This window comes from Passer domesticus, chromosome 1, assembly GCF_036417665.1.
Source record: "Passer domesticus isolate bPasDom1 chromosome 1, bPasDom1.hap1, whole genome shotgun sequence".
Lineage (NCBI taxonomy): Eukaryota > Metazoa > Chordata > Aves > Passeriformes > Passeridae > Passer > Passer domesticus.
The window spans coordinates 18,799,857-18,818,667 of record NC_087474.1 but is presented as its reverse complement, the minus strand read 5'-3'; the positions used below and the strand labels follow the sequence as shown (position 1 = coordinate 18,818,667).

Sequence of the window (18,811 nt, the reverse complement as noted above, 5' to 3'; positions counted from 1 at the left end):
TGAACCAAATGAGCTGGAAAATGCTTTCTAGGCAGAACAGGAACCTTTGTCACAATAAATATGTGCCTGCCTCTGGTGTTGGAGATAATAGGAAGTTGCATCAGACCTTGCACTTCTTGCCTTCAGGTGATGTTGCAGTAGTAGTCTTTGTTCCCTGACAAGAGATTTCTTACATTAGGAAAATACAGATCTGCAGAACATAGAGATGATTTATTTCCCTGCAGGCAGAGTTTGCATGTTTCTCTTTACAGATACTATGGCACTTGTGCATTCCAATCAGCATACTTCAGTTAGAGATATATCTTGTCTTACTTCTGCTCACCAGGGCTAACAGGCACATCAGAGTTATGCATGGTGGGATGTGCATTCCCTTGAGTGGGTTTTGTGAATTTGTAGGTGATGAAATATCCAGACCTGTGGGCATCTGTTACTTGCCACTTGGGAATTTTTTTCATCCCAGTATTCCTATTAAAAGGGTGCCATACCTACCTGAGTGCCAGATTTACTTTGTCTACTTCTTACCATTATTTGCCTTGCAAATTTTGCAATTAACTTCTCTTTTTCCTATTAGCACTCCACCCCTGGGTTTGGGACATCTAAAGTTTTTAAGTTACTTCATTAAAACAAACTCCCTGATTTCATGTGATGCTAGGCTGAATGAAACAAGTTGATTCAATATTCACTCATAAGGTTGGCTTTTTTGATTGTTTGGATCTCCAAGTCCCCCTCCTTAATTTGAAGGTCCTTGAGGCACTGGTCTAAAGCTGTGGCCATGACCACTGTGGTTTGGTGAAACATTGAAATACCGTGAAAGGCGTTACTGAAACATTCTCATTCAAACGACGGTGACATGTGAGAGACAGAAGTCAGTGTGCTGATTTGCAATCCCTTTGATGCAAAATCAACTGAAATTTGAATTTCTCTACTTTTTTTTTTGCATTCGATGTACAAACTTTTCATCGATTTTGTAAACATTTGTAAACTCCTTCTGAGTAAATAGAGGTCTTTGTGGATGTTAGTCATTTAGTAATTCTACCCTGTTTTCCTGTTGTTTTCTTATCTAATATATTTTCAAACCACTGAGCAATAAATCCAATCAGTAAGTTAATGATATACAGTTGACTTTCATAGCATGTGCCAATATTTTTAGTAATAAAATATTGTATTCAGTTAAATATTATCCTAAGACACATCAGGTTGAAAGTCACTGCTTTGCAGCAGCCATACTTCCTGTAAGCTTCAGATTAAGAAACTGAGGCTCTAAAACCATCTCCCAGAGAGATGTGTGTAAACACAGCTTGGTCAAAGGCACTTCATGAGCAGTACTAGGCACTTTCAGTAATCATTTTCCCAGTGAAGGCTCGGATAGTAGCACAGCCCATGAGCAGGCTCCTATTTTTCTGTGTGCTGTATTGCTTTGCTCTGGTGGACACTCAGTCACCCACAACAAGTGGATGCCAGCGTGGGGATGGCTCTTCTGCTGCACCTGGAGAAGTGTGCATCTCCACCAGCTGCTGTGGAGACAGCAGTGATGAGCAACAAGGTGAGTCTGGTGGCCTTAGCAGAAGTGTGATACAGTTTGGTAACCGAATGTGACAGAAGAGAGAAATAGGGGGCATGTTTTTGTGTTAAAAAATGGAAATTGTATTTTATGTTTTTTACCCTCTTTTTAAAGAAAACCTTATTCCAGCTGCAGTTTGATTTTTCATGCTTTATGTCTGTTTCAACATTTGTGAAGTGCAACATTCTCATGAATCTTCATATGGGTATTAAGTCACAAAACAAGTATTTCCTCATCCAAATTCAATGAAGATTCAGCAAGTAATACTTTTCCCCTTAATTTGTGAGAAACCTGTTTGATAGAATTCAGATTTAATACAAAATACCTAGACCAAGGTATAGGATAGAACCTTTTTTTTTTTTTTTTTTTTTGTCTAGACAAGGGTGGAACTTTCCTTGAATTCATGAACTGATTAGCAACTGATTATCCTAGCTTCATCTTTGTCGCATGCATTGGTTACAAACACAATTTATGCTATTTTCTGTAAGGAATTGATCTAAGTGGAGAGAGTGAATTTTAACTGCTATTCTAAAAGGAAAATTGCATCAGAATTCTAGTATTTCTTGAATACTGTACTACAAAATGCTGCTGCAAATAATTTCACGTCATGTTTTTAAGCCCAGCTGGAGATGAAGCACCACATAGTTGCTTGCTTGTGGTTGAATGGGGAGGAGAAGTGTAGTAAAAGTTGTGTGTTGAGATAAGAAGAGTCGATTAATTGAAAACAAAAATAAAGTAAAATAAAACAATGGTAAGGATATTAATGGTAAATAATAATGATAACAGAAAGGAAAAAATGCAATTAATGTACAATACAATTGCTGGCCACTCTCTGAGTGGTGCCAAACCTCCCCTGATCAGCTGTGCTTCCAGCTAACTGCCCCCAGTTTGTATAGTGCGCATGACCCTTCCCAGCTATGCTCCCCCTTCCCCCAGTTTTGGTGGTTTTCTTTTATTTTTTACAGAATTACAGAATATTCTGAGTTGGAAGGGACCCACAAGGATCACTGAGTCTAATCCTGAAGTGCATGGCCCATATGCAGGCCATACCTAGAGCCTTGTCAGCACCAGGCTCCCATCAGCTGGGCCAGCCCGGAAAATTCCTCACTGGCACAGCATGAGGCAAAGGGAAAAATAAGTCCTTGCCATAGGGTATCTATGACTTAGCAAGAAACTGAAACATCAGCCTGTTATCAACGCCACTGTCATTCTGAATCCAAAACAGCACTGTAACAGCTACTGAGAAGAAATTAACTCTTCCCTAGCTGAAACCAGGACAGATGTATAAGGCATCTCTTCTCCTTGAGGATTTTTGTTCTGAGTCCAAAGAAGACCTTGGATTTATCAAAAATTTTAATTCTAACTAGAAATCTTATCTAAGTTCTTCTCCTCACTATGCAACAAAGAAAGCTACCATCTTTGTTGGGATTTTCAAATTTCAGTTTAAATTTAAAACAGATGGTCTTTAGATGAGCCTGTATCTATCTGTCCACACTGAATTCATCTGAAATCTGTAAGAGCAGTAATTTAAATCCAGGTTCTTCAAATTACAATTTTGTGTCCAACCACATAAAGATTTTCTTCCTCTGATAGGATTTCTTGTTATATCCAAATAGGATGAAGAGGTCTGTTTGGAGCAGGAGTCTAGAATGAGCTTTAGGATACCTGGTTTTTATTTCCCTGCAAATAAGACAATTATTAGGACTGTATTGGATATCAGTACATTTTTGTAAGTTTCCTGTGCTGTACAAAAATGTATTAAATGGAAATGGCTGAAATGCCTGTTGAATTCCCTGACATGTCTAACACATCTCAGGTGAGGATATATTTTTATCACTGGCGCAAGAGGTGGGTATGCTAAGTTCCACTGCATAGCCTTAAAATCCTCATTGTGCTTGGTCTTGGTTTCCCTGGAAAGGGCATTTACTCCAGGCAGCATTTTCTATTGTGCCTGCAGAATATGGAACAAGAGGTGCATTCTTCCATTATCTTTTATGGTGGCTTTTTACACTTGTCTGTTGAGGGAATGCAACTACAGAAAAATGTTTATATGAAAGTAGAGAATTAAAGGTTTCTCCTAAGACTAATATAGATAAAAGAGCCTATGGACTCTGTAAAAGCCCTAAATATGAAATTATTTTGCATTTCAATTGAATGCCAGAGGGGTAGAACAAGGCTTTGAGGGACAGGCTGCATGCTGGGACTGCTTGGATAATGGTCTGGATTACTTCAGGAGATAAGTCAGCTGTCAGACGAGAAGATTTGTCCTGCTGTCACTCTCTCTTGGGACTTGGGATTATTGCAAAAGTATTTTTCTGCTTAGGTTTCAGCTCCCGGTCTCATGTTGGTGAAGGGTTCCTGCTCTTTTCTCTGGGCTTTGCTCAGATTAAAGGAAGCTTCTGCAGTAAAAATATATAAAAATTGGAATTCCAGTTTTTATTGTTCATTTGGTCTTCATACTGCAAAATATTTGCCAAGAAATGAATGATAATTAAATACTCTTATATATTTTTTTCCCAGAATATCCCAAACAGACTTTTTAAACATGCCCACTTGAAATAGAAGTTTTAAGTGTAGTCTCTTCCTCCTGTGAGACTTGGAATTTTTTCTAGGAGTTATTTTAGATTTTTTTTTTTGTTGTTGTTTGTTTGGAGTTTTTTTTTTCCCCCACAGAAAACTCAGCAAAAATTATCTAAAAAATCCCACACATTTCTTCCTTCTGAACTTTTCCTTTCTATACAGTGACTTTACCTTTGTAAATCTATCTTCCAGCAAATTTACATTGGTTTGCTTTGAAGTTATATTTTCTGTGAAAATTAATATTGCCTTGGAAAATAATGATGAATTCTTATTTTTTTTAATTTAAAGTGGTACAATTCTTGCTATTTCATGGATATTAATTTGCAATTGTTTTTTCAGGTATGAGAAAATTGCTGAAGAAATATTGAGTGTGATTTGGTGCATCTCATGTCATGTCACACTTCAGTAGTGTTAGTGCTTTTGATGAACCTCTGACATGCCTTTTAGCCACTTAAAGATCTAAGGAAAAGAAGCAGTAATAAAAAGTGGGTTGATGACTCAGTGAATCTGCACATTAACTTGAGTCTGGAATGCTTGTGTGAATTATTTCTATTTTCCCCTCACCTTGTAATTAATTGTTGCAGAAAACTGATATGAATATGAAAGTAATGAAATTGAATATCGTAGTGTTCTGCAATGCTGCAGTTGCAACTTTATTTAAAATGAACAGTGAATTATGATAATGCAGACTTGACCAAAAGCATTATGAGGGCCCTGGAGTGGGCACCAGCTGGAGAGGGAGTGTGAAGGCATTGTAGCTCCTGTGTCTAACCATAGTCCCAATCAGAAGGCAGGGTCTTATCCACCTTCCCATGCTGTGTAAGACAAAGGGCAGGGGAACTGAGAATTAACACATAGGACACAAAATCTGGAGGCAGTGCCACGTACTGGCCACTCTGCTTGGGCTGGGGTTGCAATAAGTTTGTTCTTTACAGCAGCATCTGCTTAGAATTCTTTTTAATTAAACCCTTCGACCACTACACGAAGTGCTTCAAGGAATGGGGATGTCCAGCCTGTCAAGCACATCCAGGCACTTCCATTCAGCTTGGATGTGATACATAAAGGGCTGTTGGACACCTGTGCAAAAACCAACATCTGTCCCTCCAGCCCAGTACACAGTTATTGATCTGGTCCCATACCTACCTCAAACTGCCTGAATGAACTCATACACCAAACTGGGTTTGGTGCCATAAGGGTGTTCTGCCTCCCTTTCCCACCCTCCACTGCTCTAGAGGGGTACCTGGAAGGGGGAAAATGCTCCTTCCTCACCACATTGTAACATGTACTGGAAGAAAGAGGAAAGGCAAGTGAAACACTACGCCATTCTGAGGGTTCATTGTGTCTCTTGTTTGAATTATGTGGAATTAAAAAAAAAAAAAAGGCAAATTTTGCTTTCTGATTACATCCTGGTGTTATTTTTTTGTTTTTCTATGCAAGAACTTGACAAATTCTTCACGTTAGAGCTGCAGTGTATTTTAAAAAAATCTTTGCATATGAACTATACTAGCTTGGAGATTTTCTTACAGAAAGGTAACTATACATATAGTTGTGATGAAAACAGCATATATTATAGTAATTAAATATAAATGGATGAGTTTGGATTTGGTTTGGTGAAGGAAGGACTTGGTTGATTATTTGGGGTTTTTTCCCAATGTTCATTCTCAGTCATCTCTCTTCTACTGCACTGTTTTTCTTTGTTCAGGATTTAAACATTCTGGTGTTTCTCACTTTTTTTTCCAGAAACACTGTTCAGAATGTTTCTGTATGTCAACTAAACAGCAAGAGATGGTGAAAAAAATATCCTTTTGCTTCTGTTTTTAAGATTTCAATTTTTTGTTTGTTTGCTTCAATCCAGATTCCTCCTGGAACAACTGTGATTTTGAAAACAATCTATGCAAAGTTCTTCCTGAATTCAATTTACAGCCTGGCTGGATAAGAAGAAATGGTCAATCTGAGATGGGACCACCATACTCTGACCACAATGGGAATGAGAGTGGTAAGACTCCTCATGTGCTTTTGGGAAACCATGAAGTCCTACAAATGATGTAGTTTTCTATTTAATTTACTAAATCCTGGTAATTTCTTGATAGTTCAATTATATTCTGCCTCATGTTTTCTGAGCACTTGTGTCTTTGTTTTAAGGTGATTTTAATTACAATAACCCAGAATTCCAGAGGGAAAGGGGAGGAGAAAACCAGTATTTCAGTAAAAAAATCTTGTTATCATAGAGGAGAAAGTAATCAGTTTCAAAAAATGTGTTTACCTTCCAGAGTGATCTTTACTTGTTTTGGAGATATTAGGTGATAAATACAGTCTTGATGATTGCAAAGTTTAGAAAATTTGAGACGTGTTTTAATGCTTTCTTGGACTGGTAAATGCCTGGAATGTATGTATCTATCATCTGTGGCTAATATTACTACTCCAGATATTTTGAGAGAAGAGGATACTGTATTTGGAGACAGGATAAGCTTTGATAGTCTGTTTTTGAGCCAGCTTCTTTCTAAATCTTCTCACAATTCTAGTTTACCTTGAAGAGTGTCTCTCAACTAAGTAATTCATTTTCTCTGAGTAATTCCTCAGATAAAAGTTTATACTTGTCCTATGGCCAAATTAACCTTGCTTTTCCTTCTGTGATACATACTGTAATACAAAAGCTGTTTAGTTATTTTCTCCATATTTTCTGTTATTCTCTCTCCCTTCACCTCCACCCACACCCTCTCATCCCTCCTGGCCACAAGCAGTGCTTTGGAAGCCCTCATGGTGGGCACCTGAAGGCAGGCATGCAATGCTGGAACATGTACAAGAAAAGAATCCTAATTGGGATGCAAGTGTTGAGATTAGCCCATGTGCTTTACAGCCCATTCCCAAACTGTGATGATCTGGGAGTGTGGAAATCCGCACTGTTCTAAAGTAGCATCTCCTACACATTGCATGAACCATCAAACAGGTAGAAGTTCCCAATAACAATGAGTATAAATTGGTGGTTTCAAGGGGAATGTATGGAAAACTTGCTTAGAAATCAGCACATGAAAATGAAACCCAAATTTAATTTTTTTATTGAAGAAAACAGCAACCAAAACCCACATTCTAGGTTTTCCTCCAAGTTCCGCTTTCACAGTGAACAATTCTCATGATAATTTGCAATTAAGAAATTTTATATATCTGATGTGCTTTTAGCAACTTCGGTTTTTGCCTTGTGTGTATCTCAGAAGCACATCCTGCTGTGTGTATTATTCTTCCAAAAACAAGATTGCTCATAAATAAGTGTTAATTTAAATCAATGTTACCACAAAAATGTGAGCAGCTACCAATTTTTTTTTTTTTAAAACACAAGCTTTATTTCAATATGCAAGTTGTGAAATTGTTTAAAATAATAAAGTCTTTCTCATTAAAAACCACATTAAGAAAAGTAAAAGAGTAAATGTTTGCTGTATTTTAATTTCATGGTACCCCAAAAGTATAATGAAATTCAAATATAGCAAACTCTTGGCTAGAATCAAGATAGGTTAGCCAGGCAGCAGTCTTGCTTTAGTTGAAGTTTCTAGAATTTGTGCATGATTGGTAGTACACACCACATCAAGATGCAGCAAATGCCAGAATGATGCACTAATAATCATTAAAAAAATGGTGAAGGAAAAAGGTAACTTATACAGACAGCCAAAGCCAGAAACAGATTGAGAATCATCAACTGAAGTATTTCTTGCAGATGAAGCAAACTGTTCAGTCACCTGTATTGTTCACATTTGCTTGTTTTGGCCCTTCAGTCACTGTTGTATCTGCCAGGTCCGAATTGTGCAGTGGTCATGTTAATCTATGTTATTTTGTTCAGGTAGCAGGAAGCTCAAATACTTGTAGCTATTCAGCTTTCTGAGAGGCTGTGTACTCAGATCAGTGAACTGAATAGCTGAGGAGATTTACATGCATTGTATTAATTTGCTTCTATTTTTCTTCCTGGAGAATGTCTAAACTGCACTTTCATTTTCTAAATGCTGATTCTAATTGCCTAGAAAATATCTGTCTTATGGCAGTGAGTAGAGTTTTCCCACTGCTGGTGACTCGACAGACTATGTAATCAGTTTTATGTTGGTTCCTGCTTAAAACCCAGAAATTATTCTCTGTCGTGACAACTGAGCAGAGTATGCTCAGTGGTAGAGTGTTAAAAGGAAGACTTCCTGCCATCAGGATAAAACACACACATTAGCAGAAAAGCAAAGATCCCTTGGTAAATTTAACTCCTTTGAAGATTTATGTAATCATTTACCAGAACCCAAAATATTTATTAGGTCTGTCTCTCGTGGATCTTTTTTTTTCACTGAAAAAGTAATTGAACAAAACAGTGACAACCACTTCAAAAGAACCCCAAAAAAGTCCATAACCTGATTTTTCTAGATGAAACTATTCTCTATGCAAAGGTGTAATGTGAAATGACTGTTCAAAGAATTTCTTAAAATTAGCATTTCTTCCCTATCTGTGTAAAACTTAAAATTCCTGTGGCAGGTGAAAAATAAATTTTTTACTCTTAGACACATTCACCTTTAGAGAACTAAAAGAAAAAAATTTCAAAATTTCATGGAAGCTAACATCCAATGGAACAGATTGGAGTCAGGGACAGAGACACCAAGCCATCTGCTGTGGGTAGGAGCAGTACCCTTGCAGCTGGCAGGCTTTGAAAGTGCTGCCTGAGCAGCCAGGAAAGGTCTAAAACCTGGGGGCAGCATGGCCACTGCCCTGGTAGCAGGCTGCAAAATGCTCCTCTGTGGGGGATTGCTCAGCTGGCTCCAGCCCTGAGCTGGGCTGGTGCTGCTTCATCAGGGGCTTCCCAGTTCCACACAAGGATGAAAGGTCATGGTGGATAGCTTAATAAATTAAGTAGTTAGATGTTTGATCTATCCTCTGATATTTGGTGAATGTACTAATACTTATTTTTAGGACTTTTTTTTCTTTAGTCCTGCTTGGCCTTTTTTCTCCTTCATCTTCCTCCCTTCATTAGCATGTTAATGTCAGAGGACAAGTTACTTGGCATTGTTTGGAGTTTGGGAAGGGAAAGAGAAGAGAAAGGAAGAAAAATAATTAAAAATGGAGCGAGTGTTTTTCTATTCTTTATTTTTCATCTTGTATCCTTAGCATCTAACATCTCTGAAATGTTTGTGTTCAGGAAGAGCCAAATTTTAACTTGCAATATTTGATATCCTGAAATGGGGTGGTTGCCTTCCATCTGTCATAAGGTCCGAAACAATATTGCCAGGAAGAGACATCATTGGTCAAAGGGCATGGCAACAACTATAGTTCACTGACTCCTCTTGAACTGTTACACTTTCAAGTGAAGCAAGGACTTGTTTTGTAAATGAAAAATAATGGTGTCTTTAATGGGAGCTTTGAAATTACTAAGACAACTTTTTATATAGGGAATATACAGGGGCACCACATCTTTCTCTCAAGGCAATTTTCCAAGCAGCCAGTACCCAGACACCACCAGATTTCAACCTATAAAAACACCACAGTCTTCTCTCCCATGTTCCACCATCTCCTCAAAGACCTGAACTGTCATGACAAATGTGTATTGTTTGCAGCAGTTGGACGTTTGGGTATAAAATATGATATGTACTCAATCATTGGAGCTTAAAGTCTTTGAATCAACATTAGTTTCTCTTTGTCCCAAAATATTGAGTATTCAAGACATCACGACATGAAACATTTTGGAATCCTACTTAAAATTTTAGCTGGAACATGGAGCAATACCATGACATATTGAACATTGAAAAAAGCTTGGATCACAATGGCTACAAGTGCTATTAATCTTTTCTGGAGAAACAATTCCAGTTGGCTTTTTAGTTATTAATTTATACCTGTGCATATTGCTCTCCTTGTATTATTGTTGGTTTTTTTTCCTGACTTCTAAGTTTTCTATTTTTATTCGTTTCAATAGCTTATTTCCTCTCATTGTCCTCTGAAATGCAATCCTCTTCTGCAGCTTTAAGGACAAGTGTTTTCCTTCCAACTGATGAAGAACACCTTTGCCAGGTATTTTGGTGTACATTCTTTGTATTACACTGTTTGCCATAGTATTTCCCTGGAATAATCATACCTTCTTTTTTTCCTAGATTAGATTCCATTATTGGATCAGTCAAATGAGCAGAACATTAATGGTGGGGTTTCAAAAGCTCTCTGAAGATACTGTTACAAATATTTGGCAAGTTTCAGGAGAACTACGAAATCAGTGGAACATAAATACCATTACAATCAATAGCACCGAAAAGTTTCAGGTTAGTAAATTGAGGTTACTGTAAAGGACACTTCTTAAATGGTTTGTAAATGGTGGGTCTTTTTAATAGGTCAGCATTAAATATTTTGTAATTGAAAAGAAGGCACTATCATGAGGTAAACGAGAAAAAAGCCATCTTGCAATCACAGTTTGCATGAACAAGTACAGCTTGTTCTTAACTCTTAATGGTGTTAAAACTGACACCCAACTTTGCGTAAACTGCGCATGTGTCTTAAATAAAACAGTCCTACTAAGCCGTAAATTATCTACCAGCCCATAGAGGTGAGGTACTTGGGTTCTTAACTTTCAATACAGCATTCTCTTAGCCTTGGTCCAGCTGGACTGATAAACTCAAGGATTCATTTATATAGGAAACTGCATTTTATACTATGAGATACTGTTTTACAGGGGTACTGCAGGTTACAAACACTGTATTTAACTATTAATTGCAGCTTTGAACCTTTGTCACAGAACACATGCAAATGGTTTAATTTTGCTCAAAGGTACTGAAAAGCAATGCAAATATCATAGGCTATTTAAATGTTTTTGCATGTGCATTTACAAAAAAATATTAGCACAATAAATGTAACTTAGGGCTATAATATTGTGGGTGATGTACACCCACTGCTATGCATAATACTGGAGAGAAAGTGGGGAGCAGAGAAGAAAATGAGAGGCCTTTTCTGCTACAGCAGCTACTGCGAAGTTGCTTAGCATGCAAACCTGAAGGCATGGCAGCTCAACCTCGTTTCCATAAACCAAATGAGTAACATAATTACTTGGTTTCCATATTGTGCTAAAGCATCCAACAGGATCTTGATTTTTGAAGTAATACTGGCCTACTCAACTCTTCTGAGAATGTATATTGCAAAATACCTGTACCCAACTCAACACAAGTATCAATGTTGTTATTGATCAGTAACTTACCTCTACCTGATAAGAGTGCATGTATAGCAATCTGAGGTTGTATTGGAAGGTCTCCCTTCTAGATTTATTTTTTCATAATTTGTATTACGTGGAAAACTGACTGAGTCTGAGAATGGTTAATATAATATGTCATCTACTTCCTCTGAATTGTTAGGTCCAATCCTAATTAGATTATTGCTTGCAAACCTGGTTATCCTTTGGCCTCTATCAAGTGAACTGACGGGCAGAGTCCAGTTTTAAAGAGGCTGGTGTCAAACTTGCTGCAATAATCATTACAATTGACTTGAGAAACACAGCTCAGAACCTCACAAAACCTAGAGTCTGAAGCTGAGCAAATTTTCTTCTGTTTGCACATTTTGCTCCAGTGACAACTTGCAAGATATCACTGTCATACAATTCACTTGCCCTTTTGCTCTTCTTGTTTTATGTGACAAGCCTACAGGGCATTTTTCAAGATAAAGTTTTGATTATTAATGTTTCTATGGGGAAAAAATGATGGGAGACGAATAATTTTTATTTGGATGTACAAATCACTTTGAAATAGGGTGCTTTAGTACTTTTTTCAATTTTAAAAACACATTTGAAATTAGATTTTAGTTAAAATCTACCTCTGAATCTCCACTGATTGTTTTCTTTGCTCGTTTTGATGTTAACTATTTAACACTTATGTCTCTTACTATTAAGAGTCTGGATTATATGTATAGAATACAGAATTTAGTTTGGCATTTAAAAATCTCCATTTTATGGAGGTCTGAAATGCAGGGATTGACAGTGGTTTAACTTCTGAGCAAGCAGAAAGGTCAGTATATCTGTTTTGGCTGAGTTTTGGAGAATGGTATCATGCTATTTTCTCCAAGCTACTTTTCCTCTGATTAACTGAGAACAAATATCTGTCTCAGAGGCTTCATTAAGGAAAAGGGTTTAGGCTTGGGGCTCATTTGTGTCTTTATTCTTGATTCCTGTTTTACCTTGTGCTTTGCTGCTGTGCTGCAATCTGCTCCTGTGGCTGCGCTGTGGAGTCAGCCCAGCTCGTGTTTGATCCCACCTGCAATCCCACTGCCCCTTCCATGCCACTAATGGAGCTGCAATGTTCACTTGATCTGGTGCTCACAGATATTGCATAGATAAATATCACTGCACTTATGAGCAAATTGTGCCAGAAAGACTATTTTTTTGTTACTGGCCTGTGTGCTAAAGTGCTCTAGACTTTGTGTGAGAAGGAAAAAAGGAAAACGGAATGGCTCCTTTCTGGAGTAAACTTGGGCATGAGTCACTTTGGTTATTATTGCACTGAACTTAGGGAAGGTCAGCTGGGTATCTGCACCAGATAAAGCCTGGGTAATCTTTTTTAGACACAAAAGCAGCTTGTGGAAGCATCTAGTAATATTATCTTCTGGAAGTGGGGAAGGTGAGAGACTGTTCATGAGTTTTGAGGAAACACAGGTTCACACAGAGTTTGTGTGCTCTGGTCAAATATGAACTTGAAGCAGCCTCTGCTTTTGCTCCAGAAAAGTGAGCTAGTCCCTCTTTAGCATTTTCTAAATCACTTTTTCTCATTATATAATAAAATCTGACTATGAAACCCTAACTGTAAGGTATAAGTAGATATATATTTAAAATGAAGTTATTAATAACTAAATTTTGAGTTCAAAATGAAACATCACTGTGCAAAGGTAAAATATTTGTCAAATTCTTGATATTAAATAATATTCTGGTGTTTCTAATTTTAAAATAGCGCACTATATTTTTTAGGAACTTATTTGTCCTTCTTGTGGTGATGTCATGAAAGTACACATTAACTACACATAGAATTGCAGCAGAATTCAAAAATTCAAAATACTGTTTTCTGAAACAAATCAAATGAGCAAATTTCCAAGATGCTGCATTTCATTCACATAAATATCTTTTTTAATGTGATATGGCTGCCATTCTTGTGCAAGCCAACTGCAGGTTCAGTAGAACAAACAAAAGACAAAAGATTACACCCCTCAAAAAATTCCAATTTATAACATAATGGTCATATCATTGGATAAGTTGTGTCATCTTGTACAGCAAAAAAAAAAAATTCAGTTCTTGGTAATTTATGGGTTTTCTGCATCAATCTGTTAAACTATGCACAATATTGTTGCTGAACTCTCGAGGTAATGCTTGAAAAATTATTGCTAACACTGTGAATTCCTTAATAAGAGCTAGAATGTACCTCTAGGAAGATTGTGCCTCCAAGACCCTGGAAAATCCTGGAACTGTTTCATCTCAAGAGGTGGCTAGGGAATATTTTAAGGAACATTATTCATAAGATTGATTTGTTAGGTTGTTTTGATTGGTATGTTGTTGTGTTTTCCCAAGGACTGAGATTGATCAGTCAGTTCCCTTGTACACCACTGCAGAAAATGTGTAATAGTCTGTGCATTTACAAATGTGGATTGAAATCTGCCCTTAATATGGAAAAGTAAAATATTTGTAACTTCTTGTGTATAGAAGACTTTGGTGGGGGAAAAAAAACCCCAAATATTGTTGTAACATTAGAGCAGAAAAATTGTCAACCAAGTACTCCTCCAGGTTTGTTTTGCCTAAAAATGTGATGAAAGACTTCTGAATAATGGGGTTTTGCTCTGACTTTTCTCCATGCTTTTGAGAAATTCTAAAATCAACCAGAAAATATTCATATTTCCAGTCTCTGGTGAAATAATGGCTTGATAAAACACAAAATCCTTTGTGTTCTATTCTTTAACTGTCATGATCCTTGTTTAGATTTTAGGGCATTTTATTATGATTTTCAGATCCTTCCTGTTATATTCTACTTTAATCTTGAGTTAGATGACTGGACTACCTATATGTGCTCAGGTGAAAAAGCCACAGGTGTGTCAAAAAGCCAGGATGATAATCCTCCAAAATTGTTAAATGTGTGATTAGAGTTCTCATATTTCCAATAGATACTCCATGGACTTGACTCGCATATGTTGTGTAGTTTTTTGGTTTGTCTATGACACTGATAAACTGTGTTTCTTGTTGATTTGCTGTTAATCTCTTTAGGTTATCTTTTTGGGGATGGTGGAGACCCAGAGACAAGGTGAAAGTGTTGCCATTGATGATATTACCTTTAGTGAAGGATGTTCTATAGCACATGGTAAGAATATCTGTTTTTCAGGAGCCAATTTACATTGTCTTTTCCTTGGATTAGAAGAGAAATGACAACAGAATTGTTTTGCTATTCAAAGGCTTTTTTAACTCTGTAAGTATTTTCATTTGGCTCATTTTCATTTCCCTAAACAACCACCTGTCTTTTCACATCTAAACACAATTACAAAGAAAGACAATACTTTAGGAAATCTGATACATTATAAATGTAGGGCTCAGTGGGTAAAAAAGATCTACTGGTTTTGGCTGAAGAAGTGATATGTTCAGCCAGCTCAGGCAAAGCTTTGGAGCTGACTAAGAAGATTCCCAATGCACTCATGTATTTCTAAATGCAAGAAGGTCCTGATCCTCAGCTGTGCAGTGGGGTTATGCTGTTCTGCTCTGCTACATCCAAGAGCTGCAATGTCAGGCTGGTCATCTCTGCAGTCAGACCATCCCTGCATGTCAGGATTCTTCGGCAAAACATTTCCTATTTCCCTTTTCAACCCATTGTATTTTCATGGAAAAGGAGTGCTACCCATCCTAGCATAAATTCAGTTGCTTGCTGCTCTGTATTACACAAGAGTATTGCTCTCTGGCACCTCTGTCACATCCTCAGGTGAGTGCAGTTCTGATTCGAAGCACCTCCTTTGTTTTTCTTTCTTTTATTCTTGGCATGGACACAGAGGGTTTAGACTTAAAACTTAACTTGAGATATTAAAAGCAGTGTTTGACACAAACCAAGCTAGGTTACATGGTTGGTTTTGTGTGTACCATACTCCTAAATAATGCTCTCTAGATTTCCCTGTAGGAAAAAGCTGTTGAAAAGAGAGGCACAGGGATATCAATCTGTTAGAGTGCTAAGCAATTTCAAGCAGATCACATTAAAAGCAAGATACAAACCCTAATTTAATAATGCCAAGAGGCATATATATTTAGATTTCTATAATTCTAGAAATCTATGTACTTGTTTAACCAGTTGCTATGGGAGATCTGTTTGTAAAAATACATTGTTTTTCAACAAAGTTCTTCTAAAGAAAAAAACCAAAACCCAAAAAAACTCAGCTATGAGATGAAACAGTGTTTCAAAGAGATGGAAGAATTAAAAAGGGAAACTGGTGTATGTTTTCACCATATCTTATAAATCCAGGTGTAAAAATTACCTTACATGGCAGCTGTTAAACTCCATGCTGTGGCTTACAGATTCAGCTGCTGCACTGTTAAGTGCCTCGGGTATATTCTAATAAGAGCAAGTTCTTATCCTGTGTTTCCTCATTATGAGAAGTCAACTTCATTAGGTAACATCTAAATGGCTCACAGCAGCCAAAAAAACAGGGTCAAAAAAGCTTAATTTTCTCCCTGAAAGAGAAATGTTACTACTGAACATTTTCCAGTAATTAAAACAAAAGGTCAGACTAATGGTTGGTTGAATTTGAAATAATTTTTTTTTTAGTCCTTTTGGAATGTCTGTAAAAGTAGACTTTTAATGAAAACCACTTTAATTTCATGAAATCCCTAGTTAAAACTTGCATTTTTAATGTACTCCTCATCATTTTTAATCCCAGAACAAATGCACAAAAGAGATGACCTGGGCATTTGTATTCATTAGCATGGCTATGATTTTAGGGTTGTGAGTAAAATATCTTTAATTTTTGTGCTTTCAGGAGTTTCTTGATGCAAACTCTGATGTTTAAATATAAAAGTAATTTTCTTATGCTTTCGGTTCTTTCTTCCCTTCTGTCCCTCTCCTGTCTCCCAAACTGCTCCAATTCAGTCTGTTGTCCAGTTCTGCTAAAGACTAATCTTAATGCATTGAAAAAAATGCAACTAAAACCCTATCTTCAGTATAGCAATTTAAGATACTTTACAGTTTGTAGTTTCCTCAACAGCTGCGAAATAGTTTGTTATCACTCAAAACCCCCACAGGTCTTTATCATACATTTGATCATGGGCTGCAGAGAAAAAACTTTGGCTGTAAAATAGAAAATATGAAGTTGTTTTCTGAAACACACAAAATGCAAAATCTCCTTTAATTATGCCTTTAGAATACCTTCTGTTCAAAGGCTTCATCTTCTTATCCAAGTGGCTGCTCTGCAGAATTCCCTCTCAGCTTCCAAACAATTATATATGTGAAGAACCCTGCTAAGACTGTCCTGATCTCTATATAGAGATGAAAGAAAAGAGCTCCAAGGCATGAAAGTGGAATGCTATAAGGGAGGATAAGGCTTCTGTTCTCCTTAAATCACTTGTAATGCAGAAGTGACAAAGCCTCACTGCAAATATATGGGTTTTTTTCAGCAAAACTGAAATAATTGTTTACGTATTACTATAATGTATAAATTTTGACAAAAATCCAATATGAATAGTTCAACTGAGAAAATCTTGAACTTAATTCCTTAGCTAATTCTAATCCTGCAAGGACATAGGCTTTAATATTTCAGAAGCAGGTATTTGAGATGAACTGCTACATCTAGGGATGGGAGTCAGAAAATCCAAAATACTAATCTTACTGTTGTCTGACAGTTGTCTCAATGCTGTGGCATTAAGAGCTAGAGAATGGATATTTTCACACAAAAAAACCCCCCAAAAAAATAAAAAAAAAAACAAACCAAAAAAACCCCAACAACAAAAAATCCCCAAACAAACAAAAAAAAACCAAAAACAAAACAAACCCCCTCAATTAAAGAAAAAACCCCACAGAATTATTCAAAATGTTTTATAACAGTACCTCAGAAGTGTTAGAAGAAAGTCTTGATTCCTTTTGAAAGAATTTGCAATTTTTTGCATGTTGAAATTTGACCAATAAAAAAAAATCCAAACCTTTTCCAGACTCTTGTGAAATTTTGCATTTTCCATGGGAAACAAGTTTTTGACAAGCTCTTTCTCACACAATACACATGGTTTAAAAACAGTGCCCATTTATTCAGCACTAGAAGAAGGAAGAAATGAAAGGTTTGCAGTGCTGCCTGGACAGCCCATTTCACTGAGGTGTCAATGATGTGAATAATACAATGTCTCTCAGATGAAGGAGACAGTAACACCTATGTAAACTAACCTGAACCTGTTTTCTCCATACAGTTAGGAGTCTCTATGTTTTCCCTGAGATATCCTGACAGCTATTTAATAATGTGTCTTAACCAGGAGATTGCCTCTCCCCTGCAATAACATTGAAAAGTGGAACTTCATTGTCACACTGCAATCCTGCTTAAAATCCTGACCATTGCTGAAGGCAGCTGGATTAGTCAGGCATGCTGTACCCTGAGAAAGGTCTTGAAAATATGTAGTGATGCATTCAGAACCTTTCTGTCTCTAGGAAGAAGTATTCTGTTACAAGCATTGTGGAGATGTTGCTGTGTTTAACCTCAGTTAAAAGTGATTTTTTTTTCTGTAGCTATCCCCTGGAAAAGTAAATAGGAATTTCTTATTATTACATGTCAGTTTTTATGTTACCTGGCAACTCCCTCTGTGGAATTGAATTCATGAAGGTTGTGATGACTGGCTAACATAAATAGCACTCCATTGCTTTGAAAGAATAATCTGTCTTGAGGGAATGATTTCTTAGAATATGTAAAGATGGTAGGCTGAAGTACAGGGCAGCAATCAGAGATACACAGGCCTTTTGAAGCAACATTTTGAAGAAGCAGAAATGTTGCCAAGGAATTTAACAAGCATAGTTTTCTAATGGGGAATAGTCTCATAAAGAATGACTTTGTAAGAAGTGATTGTTTTTTTCTTTGTCTTTTAGTACCACAGATTTCCATTTTTGAGCTTGGCATGTGTGAGTGGCACTCAGACCAGCCAGCTGAGCCTGCTCAGGGGGCACGGCTGCGAGCCGGGCACAAGATTGCCTCCTGTTCCTTCCTGAAGGATTCCAGCAACAACAGTGAAGGTGGGGGTTTAATTTAACTCAAAATTAATAGATGTCATGAAGAATATAGTGCTTTTTATGGCAAGATGGTGCCTCAATGTCAAAACAGAACAAAACTACAAAAAGTACTTGTATGTATTTTGTACTTAGGTTTTGTTTTGGCTGTTTAATGACACCGTGAGCACTTCCTCTGGTAAGACATAAAATACTTTATTGTAAGAATTAATTACTTTTTTCAGGTATTCATGAAATATTTTAACATAAGAATTCCAGTATAAACAAATAACTGATTTATTCTCCAGTTTATTCTTTGTATGAGATCTGTGCATGAATTTGGTGAAATTAAATTAAATCAAATCAAATTCATCTATGTCCCCAGTCCTTGTGTGTGTGTGTTTTTCTGTTTTGTTTTGATTTTGATACTTGGCAGTTTGACTTGTGTAGTACTACTCTGCTTGAGCATATAGTCTGGAACTTGATTTTAAACCTCTTATTA

General features: G+C 36.8%; 1 protein-coding gene across 2 annotated transcripts in view; it reads left to right on the top strand.

Moving 5' to 3' along the window:
• Positions 1-1,218: 1,218 nt before the first annotated feature.
• The window catches only part of MALRD1 (MAM and LDL receptor class A domain containing 1), a 235,211-nt gene continuing 217,618 nt past the window's right edge, over positions 1,219-18,811 (top strand). For both annotated transcript variants that reach the window (XM_064408462.1, XM_064408463.1), the window contains exons 1-6: positions 1,219-1,543; positions 5,997-6,137; positions 10,068-10,162; positions 10,243-10,404; positions 14,364-14,457; positions 18,193-18,336. In XM_064408462.1, coding sequence (XP_064264532.1) covers positions 1,381-1,543; positions 5,997-6,137; positions 10,068-10,162; positions 10,243-10,404; positions 14,364-14,457; positions 18,193-18,336 — 799 coding nt within the window. In that variant the 5' untranslated portion in view covers positions 1,219-1,380. The remainder of the gene's footprint in view (positions 1,544-5,996; positions 6,138-10,067; positions 10,163-10,242; positions 10,405-14,363; positions 14,458-18,192; positions 18,337-18,811) is intronic.